Source organism: Echinops telfairi, unplaced genomic scaffold (assembly GCF_000313985.2).
Source record: "Echinops telfairi isolate 266 unplaced genomic scaffold, ASM31398v2 ScPeMD7_4225;HRSCAF=4972, whole genome shotgun sequence".
NCBI classification, from domain to species: Eukaryota; Metazoa; Chordata; class Mammalia; order Afrosoricida; family Tenrecidae; genus Echinops; species Echinops telfairi.
Window position 1 is genome coordinate 19,740,990 of NW_022108124.1, and position 10,910 is coordinate 19,751,899.

The 10,910-nt window shown below is 46.4% G+C and overlaps 1 protein-coding gene across 1 annotated transcript in view; it reads left to right on the forward strand.

The window, feature by feature from the left end:
- Positions 1-10,910, forward strand: part of ERICH6 (glutamate rich 6) — a 45,504-nt gene that overhangs the window by 15,929 nt on the left and 18,665 nt on the right. The window contains exons 5-10 of the mRNA XM_045295001.1: positions 66-121; positions 215-331; positions 1,066-1,173; positions 3,097-3,248; positions 5,508-5,578; positions 6,653-6,798. Coding sequence (XP_045150936.1) covers positions 66-121; positions 215-331; positions 1,066-1,173; positions 3,097-3,248; positions 5,508-5,578; positions 6,653-6,798 — 650 coding nt within the window. The remainder of the gene's footprint in view (positions 1-65; positions 122-214; positions 332-1,065; positions 1,174-3,096; positions 3,249-5,507; positions 5,579-6,652; positions 6,799-10,910) is intronic.

A 10,910-nucleotide genomic window follows, 5' to 3' on the forward strand; every position in this document is an offset into this window, starting at 1 on the left:
TGGGAATCTCCAAATGTAACAAACACATTTTAACCTTTACTTATACATCTGTCCCTTCTCTTCAGAAAAATGGTGGTTTCGTGCAGAAGACCCCAAATTAAAGATTTTATGTGAGATGGAGGTAAGAAGTGTTTTCAAACCCATTAGTAATAGACTGCTTTCATGATTAAAATGGTGTAATCTTCCATTTGTCCATCTCTTTTTTCTTTTCCAGTTTAAAGACCACTTCATCAAATTGTTTCAGCCTTCTCTGAGAACATTACCCAGCATTGGGCCACCAACCATTCTGGCGTACAAACCAGAGGTTTCCACTTTAAGCATTAACCTCGAGGTGATTTTTAAACCATAGTCTTTTTTTTCCCCCCTCAGTCACATACTTAAAAAGCCACCTGATGATTTCCCCCATCGGTCGTGAACATACCTGGTTAGTTAGAAATCCCACAAATGAGTGCCTTCAAGAGACAGGGGAAGCCCACCATCCTCAAGTCTATTCTGACTCTCCATGACCTTGCACAGTCCAGACAGGGAATTCGGAGCCCTGCCTTGGGTCTCTCTCGAGATGTGGCTGGTGGATTTTAGAAAACTGGGTAACTTGTAAACACTGGCCACACAGTACTGCAAGGGTTTTTTTGCTTTCCTGACGCTCCTTGAAAGAGTTTCTTTTCATCAAAGACCAACATGAACTCAGCTACGGCTATCTCCTCTCTCACTATGTTACACATGCAGACTCACCAGAGACGCAGCTATCGGCAGTGCAGTGATTTCTGTAGCTGGCTTCCTATTTGGGGTGACAGCCCAAGGCCCAGCCCTGATGAGCCCAGCTCTGCTCTAGTGGACTGCCTTCAAGCCGAGGCACTCTAAATGCCGGCTCCGTCTTCCAGGTCCACACCAATCTGTGAGCACAAGTGCTGTCACCCTGAAAGTTCCCCACCACGTATTTCAGGAAGCCGCCCCGGGTGGCTGACAGGGAGTCCCAAGCAAGCGTGGAGGCCTCCTGCTGCTGCCAGAGCTTCGGGGCCTCCGTGTCAGTTGTCTGCACTTCGTCTTTTCCCCCCCTTCCTAAAGGAAGAAGACGACGAGTGGCCGACGTGTGAATTTTGTGGGAGCGATCTGAAAACCTTTCTTTCCAGTATGGATCTTTCCTCTGAATACACTAATGCCGAAGTCAAACGTGTAAGTTCTAGAGCAAGTATACTAAGGCAGTAGTATTATTTTGGTGTTTTTTTAATCATTTTACTGGGGGGGCTCGTATAGCGCTTATCACAATCCATACACATATCCATGTGTCAAGCGCATTTGTACATAAGTTGCCATCATCACGTTCAAAACATTTTCTTTCTACTTGAGCCCTTGGGATCAGCTCATTTCGCCCCCACTCTCTCTCCCCCACGAACCCTTGGCAATTTATAAATTATTATTTTTTCATGCCTTACACTGACCAGTGTCCCCCTTCACCTACTTTTCTGTTGTCCTTCCCTTGGGAGGGGGTCATATGTAGATCATTGTGATTGGTTCCTCCTTTCTTCCCCCCCTCACCGTCCCCTTATGCTCCTGGTCTCACTACTCTCATTATTGATCCTGACAGTAGTAGTATTTTGAAGTGTGCACGGACCACATCATCTTTCCTCTGGCCCCTTTCTCCTACATTGCCATCCAATACATAATAAAAAAAACATTGTTTTGTTTTAATTGTGTGTGATCCATCAGAGAAATGTAAACCAAAACGACAATGCACCCACTAATATAGCTGTTACCATAAAAAAAAAAAACAATCAATAGTGACTGCTGACCAAAGGAAATAGTGTCTGGGGTCTTAAAGGCTCATCTCACTAGGCTATGCCAGTGAGGAGCCAGCTAAGTCTAAACAGAAGAGGGAGGCACACCAACCTGTGTGATCCAAGGATTTTAAACAATAAAATCCAAACCCGCAGGAGGAAATGGTACCAGCTCCTCAATTCTAAACACTCACTTTATAGAATGGTATGGATGATAGTGTAAGCCCCCAGTCCAACAGTCCACGTATCCCTGTGCAGGCTGAGTCTCCAGTGACTCCCTGCCAACCATAACCAGGAATAATTTAGTCATTGTTGCAGTGTCCTTTTGTGTGTGGGATCTGTTTGTTTGTTTGTTTGGGGGGGGTGTCTTTGTTTTGGATGTTTTGCTGTATAAGGAAGTCAGGGTGGGTGGATCTATAAAGACTGTAACTGGACTTAATTGACCTGGGAGCATGGAAAGGGGGGGTCAGCAGCAATGGGCACAAGAGGGAAGAAAAGGTTCCCAAGTTGATTACGGTGATGACTGTGCAGCCCTTCTTCATATAACTGACGTGCCAACTATACAAAAAGACAAGGGTGGAAAATCGGATGCTCGTATGCTGCTGGGCGTGAGTAGAAAATGGTGCAGTCACTTTGCACCACAGCCTGTGAGTCCTGAAAAGGTTAACCATAGAGTTAACGTAGACCTCCACTCTGGGAAATCCAGAGAGTAGGACATGATAGTCCAAAAACAGAAGCAGCCCAAGGGTTTATTGTTGATAAATGGCCAAAGTAGAGTATATCCCTCCATTGGAAGATTATTTGGCTACAGAAAGAAAATAAGTACTGATGGAGTCTACAATATGAGTGAACTTTGAAAACATCACCCCGAGAAAAGCCAGTAACTGCGACTGGGATGTTTAATTCCATTACTATTAAGTATTCACAATCGGCAAATCCATAGATATGTAAAGTAAATTAGGGATTGTCCGGGGTGAATGACTGTTAACATGTATGGGGTTTCATTTCAAGGTAAGGAAAGTGCTCTACATTTAATCCTGTTGACGGCTGGACAACTCTGAATATATTCCAAACCACTACATTGTACCCTTTGGTACAATGGTTAAAGTGTACGAAAGGCGAATTATATCTCAATAAAATTGTGTACCAAAAAGAAAAAAACTTGATAAGATTGCTATCTGAACTCCAACTTCATTAAGCAACTTAGAGTTCTTTCTTAACCCTTGCCTTTCTGTCCCCGCCCTCTGGCCAGTCTTCTTCTTCCCTCGAAGCACCTGCCCCTCAGCCTCGCAGCGAAACATAAGCCTCTCTTCTTTTTCAGGACTCCTGTTGTCCTCAATTCCAAAAGATAGTCGAGGCTGTCTCTGACGAAGCACAACAAAGCCCGTGTAGTGAGTTAATCAGCATCCAACCACATGAGGCTTATGGCAGCGCAGATGACAGGCTCAAAGCAAAGGAAAAAGCTCTGCGGAGGTAACATCGAGCCTTTGATATGAAAACTGAGATTGGCTCCCTTCCTTGGAAAGCATTTTGTAAACTGAGCCTTCCTTCCCCTCCCCATCCCCCCCAAATACATAATTTTAAGGCTTTGTTGCCAGTGAGGCAAACGTATTACAATTCCTGGTGCATGTCATGCCATCTGAAATTGGAGACCCACTGATTTAAAGTAGTGGGCTGTTAGGCAACTGCACCGTTAAGAGGGACCACGGTCGACCACACATGACCACTTTCACTTCCAACACCCATAGGGGTTGGGAGGCGTTCAAAGCCACATTTAATTTTGATAGCTGGCTGGCACTCACAGGACTCCGTGAAAGCTGGCAGGGTTGTCAGTGTCAATGAAGGAGTGCGGAGTGGAGGCTCAAAGCCCATCTGTAGGCAACTGGACATCCCTTTACAAAAGGGTCTCTGGGAGGAGACGAGCCAGTCAGGGTGCAGTAAACGATGAAACATACAGCTTTCCTCTAGTTCTTAAATGCTTACCCCACCCCATCCCACCCGCCAGCTATCATGATCCCAATTCTACCTTTCAAGTCGGTTAGACCAGAGGATGTACACTGATACGGATAACCGGAAACAGGGAATCCAGGACAGATAGGGTCCTCAGGACCCATAATGAGAGTAGCGATACCAGGAGGGGAAGGGGAAGGTAGAGGGGGAAGGGGAAACCGATCCCAATGATCTACATAAATATAACCCCTTCCCAAGGGGACGGATAACAGAAAAGTAGCTGAAGGGAGACATTGGTCAGTGTAAAACACGAAAATATAATATTAATTTATAAATTATCAAAGGTTCATGAGGGAGGCAGGCTGGGAGAAGGGGGGGGGGGATGAGCCGATACCAAGGGCTCAAGTAGAAGGAAAACGTTTTGAAGATGATGATGGCAACAAATGTACAAATGCGCTTGATGCAATGGATGGATGGATGGTGATAAGAGCTGTATGAGCCCCCAATAAAATGATTTGTAAAAGCTGTCATGATTACAAGTAAAAATCAACCAAAGGAGGGACAGAGTCCAAGTCAAAGCGCACCGCTTTCTAACTCACATGACCCCGTAGGACAGGGTAGACCTCCACGTGCCTTTCCGAGAATGTAACTTCACGGGAGTAGAAAACCTCCTCTTTTCCTCATGAAGCAGCTAGTGGTTCCAAACTGCTGACCTTGCCGTTAGCAACCCAATTCGTAACCACAACACCAGGGCTCTTCTGGCAGAGTCCAAGAAAGGGAGGGAGTACAGAGATTCACCTAACTCCCCTGCTCCCCAGCCATGGACAGCATTCCATGCATGATACCGACAAACACAATACACCACGAACACTGTCAACCAGGGACCCTCACCTTAGCCTCAGTGTAGAGTATCCACTGGGGCGCTATCGCATAAGCATGACTGATTCGCCATGAATCATCTCAGCCTCCAGCCCTTTCAGAACTTGACGGAGGCTGTGGGACCCAAAGCCCCCACCCTCAAAGCCATTGCAGAAATGGCTGCAAGCCATGGTTAGAGTTTCTGATGTGGTCCATCCCCACCTTAAAAACCATAGTATGGCTACCTCCCACCCTCAGTCCCACCCTCAGTCCCGGATGGCATCTCAAGGGTTTAGAAATCGCCTGTCTTTTAGCAAGACTAAATGCTCCACCAGATTTATTGCTGTTACTGTGTGGAGGGAATTGCAACCCATAGTAACCCTATAGGACAGAGTAGAACTTCCCTGGGTGGGGTAGTAGTGATGGCTTGGGCTGCATCTGTATAATCGGCAGTTCAAAACCCCAAGCAGCTCCTCTGGAGAAAGACTGCGCTTTCTACTCCCGTCAACAGTGACAGCCTCCAAGACCCCCAGGGGGCGCTGTGAGTCGGCAATGACTCGATGGCCATGAGTTTGGTTTTTAGAGCATCTGTTGGAAGCAGATGGCTTCATCCTTCTCCCTCAGAGCAGCTGGTGGGTTTGATCTGCTGACCTTTGGGGTTGGCAGCGGAGCGCTTAACCACTGTGCAACCAGGACTCCATAGTAGAAATTTAACGATCTCAAACTCTCAGGATAATTTAGAACTCCTAAATATGAGTCATGTATCCACTAAACAGAGTGGGGACCTACATGCTTAAACAGAGTAGATTCATAAATAATAACAAAAGTAATGAGATGCCATTTAAACAGTTAAACGTGTGTAGTGTCCTAGTTTAAGCTTCAAATACACTTCAGACTTACAGATGATACATTTTGACTTTGTAGAAGGCAAGAGCGACAACTGGCCAGACGTTACACAGCGACCACCAACGATGAGTCGAGTTTCTTGGAGGATGGTGAGTTCACCCACCTGGATTTTGTACCTCGGCTGTGGAATAGCAGAACGCTGAGATGTCTGAGCAATAGCTCACATTGGTGCTTATTGACAGTACTAAAATTTCGTTTCTAAGTTACAGTCACACCTGCACCAACCAAAAAGCTCAGGAAAGGTGGTATGTCCACCGTGCCACTCGTCTTTGTAGTTGCTAGCCTTCGCCATGCTTGGTAAAGTAGAGGGGCAGCGAAAAGGAGGGAGGCCCTCAGGGAGACGGACTAGCCCAGTGGACGCAGCAAGCGGCTCAAGAGTGTAGGAACGGGGTGAGGCCGGCGCAGGGCCGTGCAGCCCGTTCTGTTTTGCCTGGGCTTGCGGTGGTTTGGAAGCGAGTGAATGGCACCTCCCAGCAGAAGAGGCTGCATCTCCTTAAGCTCATCTATTGAAATAAAACTAGCAACATCTGTGGAGCACTTTTCTCACCGTGCCATTGAGTGGATGCTGATTCGGTGGCCCTATATGACAGATTTTGAATACAGAACCGCGCTTGTGAGTTTTTGAGACTAGAAAGCCTCACCCTTCTCCCACACAGCAGCTGCTGGTTTTGAACTGCTGACCTTGCAGTTAGCAGCTCAACGCATCAACCACTGCATCAGGGTCCTCCAGACTTCAGGAACTACAGCGCACCCAAACTTGAGAGCACTTTTAACTGCAAAGAGCTTCCAGCTTCATAATTTCTTGTTTTATTTACATATTCCATGTTGTTTTCAAGCTTGGGAATGAGCAGTCTTTCGAAAATCAAACTGCTTCGTTTCTCCTCATATTGGGTCAGCCAGTACTGCTAGCCATGACAGTTATAGTATAGCATCTTAGAGTAAAGGGCTCTGGACCGATGGGCTTGCTCCTCTCTCTGAACGCTGTCCGATTTTTTCAATCTTTCTGTGTATCAGGCTCCTCCTCTACCAATCAGAGCTATTGCAAAGATAGGGAGGGCAGATATGCTTTTACTGCTGGTCGGAGTTGGAAACTTGAATTTAGGAAGGCAGCTTTGGAGAACTGAGAGCATGTGTGCGCTTTCATGTGACTCCTTTCCCCTCAGATTCAAAGCATTTGAAAACGATTTCTTATCAACTCTCCGTGGACACGCCCGAGAAGAGGCCCCGCATGCAGAACACGTTCGACTTTCAAGTGGAAACCAACACCCTGCCCATCGTCTGCTGTGACTCGAGGGTAGCGTGTGGAAAGGTAACGCGCTTGTCCATTTTCAGGCTTGCTCTTTCCTTCGTCTCCTTTATAACCGTCCATTTTATAAATGTTTCCTGAGAGTGTATGTTGCTGAAAAGGGACCCTGGTGGTCCAGTTGCTTCCCAGTTGGCTGCTTCCGCCTCGTGGCAGCCTGCTTCCGTAAAGAGTGGCCCTGGGGGCAGCTCTCCCCTGTCCTATAGTCAGGTTGGGGGGGGGGCGTGCTTAAAACCTTCTACTTTAAATGTGATCATTGAGTAGGAGACTATGGAGGGCAGTGGGAGCCCCAAATCCATCGACAGACTGTCTGGTCAGAGGAAGCCTCTGGCAGACCCCCTCTGGCCACAGGCAAGGGACTCAAACCGCTTTACTCTCAGACAGAGATCATTGTCAACCTGATTACAGTGGATTGAGCCCTGGTATAACATGGTACTCGGTCAATTGACCTCCTTGATGCAACCATATTTTTCCCTAGGCTCAAATATTTCTCACTTGTTCCACGACAGACATTTCTTCTCCAGCCTTTAAAAGATTGTTGGTGGTCTTTTCTTTTTTATTCTTTATTTGTATTTTCATCTTTGTAGTATTATTATTTTCTCCTTGTCATTTTGCTTTTTAATTATTTCTGTTGGGTTCTCAGTTTGTGAAGCACAGAAGGAGTAGATGTATAGAGACCGTAACTGATTTAATGGTTTATCAGGGACGTGGAGGATGGGGAGGGTGAGAGGATTGGGGCAGCAAACGATGAATGTGGGAGTGGGGAGGGAGCATTAGAACTGATTGTGATGATGTATATATACAACTCTTTTTACAAGTGATTTAACTCTGGAAGTGTATGACGTGTGAATACTATATCAGAAAACTACTACTAGAAAGAATGAAGAAAGAAAGACATAAAGCGTAGCCAATGGGGGAAGGAGAAAGAGTTGTGGCTGAGTTGCATTGAGATTTTGTTGCTGGTGGTGAGATAATTTGGAAAAGAATATAATAATGGTCATAAAACACAGAAAATATAGTCCGTGGCACTGAGCTATACATGTAGAAGTTGTGGAATTGGAGAATGTTTTGCTGGGTATATTTTTTGCCACAATTAGAGAAAAGGTGGGCAGAGAGGGAGGGGGTGAAATGAGGAGCTGATACCAAGGGCTCAAGTAGAAAGAAAGTGTTTTGAGAATGATGACGACAACAAATGTACAAATGTGCTTGACACCATGGATGGATGGATGGATGGTGATAAGAGTTGTACGAGCCCCCAATAAAATGATTAAAAACAAAAGTTACATAAATAACAGTGAGTATGAGGAAGAAGCAACTGTCTGGAACTGAGTGTGGTGGTGGCTCTGCTTGTCTTCTTGATCTGACTCGGTTACTGAATTGTAAGACAGTGGATGAAGTGCTAATGAAACTGTTAAACATAAGAAATAAGACATGATACTGGCACATAAGAGAACCTTTGGAACAGACGAGTGGAAGGAGAGAGGATCACCGAAAGCCCCGCTCCTCCCCTGCACAGCATGGCGATTGTACCATGTGAGACCCGTGCCGCTCAGCATGATGGCCACTACCATACATGGTTGTTGAAATCAAAATTAATGTTACATAAACATTGTAATTCCTTAGTAACACATTCCAAAGGCTTCCTAACTGCATGTGGTTAAGTGGTTCCCATACCACCATATTGGACCATCTAGATATTTAAACCAAACCCCCAAAAAGCCCACTGCCATTGAGTCCACTCCTACCTCTGGGGATGCAATATAGGGCTTCCAGGGCTGCAAATCTGGAGGGAACAGACAGCCTCGTCTTTCTTCTGAGGAGGGGCTGGTGGGTTTGAACCTCTGACTTCAGAGTTAGCAGCCCAGTGCTTACATTTTAATTATCACAGAAAGTTTTATTAGACAGCACTGTTCTAGACTTTGTTCTAGGCGTAGATTTTATTAGCATGCTTGTGATTATATGAAAATTTTCTCTTGTATTTGGTTGTAACAGTGTTTGCCGTATTACATAGTTTACATGTATATAATTTTCATAGCAATATGTCACCACTCATCCGTCATTTCATACTACAGTGGTTTGTTGCTAGAATACTGGGAACAATACCACTAGCATTTCAAATACTGGCAGGGTCCCGGATGGTGGACAACTTTCAGTGGTCCTTCCAGGGCAACTGAAACAGACTAGAGAGAGAGGCCTGGTGATCCTCCACATACTGGCCAGTGAAGCCCTCACAGATCCCAAGATAAACCAGTATATGGTAAATCAAGGACAAGCAAAATGTCTGCCTGGTTAAACAATACTAATAATGAAGTATAGGATGGAAAAAGGAAAATCAGTACACCCATTCCTCACTCACGGGCTTGCTTAGATTTCAAAGCCCAGATTGTTGTGCAGAAAATCTTCATTCAGAGAAACATCAGTGGCCAAAGCTGCTCTCTGTCTAGGAGTCAGTTCTGAGGCGAAATGAGCAGCTGGGAGCTGCCCCCTCCCACTCAGCCACGTTCTCCCAGCTCTGACCCTGACCTCCCTTCTTCCAGGCCTGGAGCAGCTGGGTCTGCGCCTGCCTTCCCAAAGCACAGGCAGAGCTGTCTGCAGCAGGGCTTGGAGCCAGGACGGGCTTTCCTACCTAGCTCACAGAGTTCCTGCTCTCCATGGAAATGGCCCTGTGGGGGTACAGGGGTCCCCACACTCGAAGGGGCCCTCAGGAGTGACTTTACAACTATGGAAAGTAATAGACAGAGTGGAGCACAGGGGCTCCTGGTCTCTATGTCAGGACTGAGAGAGTGAGTGTATCTTCCAATGGGTATCCATAACGGGGCTTCCAGATCTTTCATAAGGCACGCACATCACACAGCTAACACATACATAGTCAACAGGTAATATCATCAGCGGGTAACATAGTAAACAAGCAAGGAGGTGAGTCACCATCTTGACCTAGTGCTAGTTAACCTCCAATACCACACCACTGAGCCCTCCCCAGGGGGTTGCTACATTTAAAGGGGGTTTGGCTGTAGGACTTGATTGCTCTGAAGGTAACCTTCAGGCATAGTAACTAGCCAGATGCAGGAATGATTCATCTTCTGTGGTCGCTCCTGTCCACTGCTCCTTAATGGAGGGCTAGTGGGGTGGGGATGGGGGACAGTAGGTATATTAATTGGCCTGGAGAACATGTGCTTGAAAACACTTCTATCTCAGAACAATGGAGATCTCTCTCAAAATAGGGTTTGTTTTCCATACCCGTGGTTACAAGCACAGAAATAAGGGCAAACACACTCTACCAAGTCCTCCGCTTACGAAAGCACACCCCACTGAGCCTGCTGCCACCTGTCTCTGAAGAGTCAGATCCGGGAGCTACAGGGGAAGTGACGCTGCACATTCTGACTAGACCTCTCGGCCAGGTTCTCAAACCCGAAGGTGCAGCTTTACTCAGATGGGGGGGATGGTTTTCAGCTTCAAAGCTCACAGGGGTCGTTCCACTCTGTCCTACCCTGTGAGTGGAGCGTAACTTGATGACGGCGGGTGTGATTTTGGGTGTTTGGTCTCGTGTCGTTTCATTTGCTCAGATGGTAGCCACCATTTGCAGGCCTAGAAGTTAATGCCCCAAGGTCCCTGAGACCAGGCTCATAACTGTTGTTGTTCTCATTGACCTTTATTTGCATCTAAAGATTAAGGAAGGGAGAAGGGAGGGAAGGAGCTGAGGACACGGGGCTCCAGAAGAGGACAGGCTCTCACTCACACCATGGGAACCTTCCCTGGCTTTAAGGAGATTTATGTAGATTTTTTTTATGATTGTCATAAATGCAAAATGTCCGATGAGGTCGTTGATAAGTGTGGCCTATAGAGTTAAAATACATGAAAACAATAACACATGACAGGAATAAAGGTAGGGAGCGACCTGCTGGTGGAACCGCTGGCAAGGGGTGGGCTGCTAACGAAAAGGTCCATGTTTAAAACCCACCAGCCGCTCAGGGAGAAAGATTGGGTTGTTTACTCCAGTAAAGATTTACTGCCTTCATCTAGCAGAGAGATGACAAAACCCACATGGAAGAAGCACACCAGCCTGCCCCAACTTGATCGCTGAGGACAAAGGGGGTGCATTAGCAAAGGTGGTGAAGAAC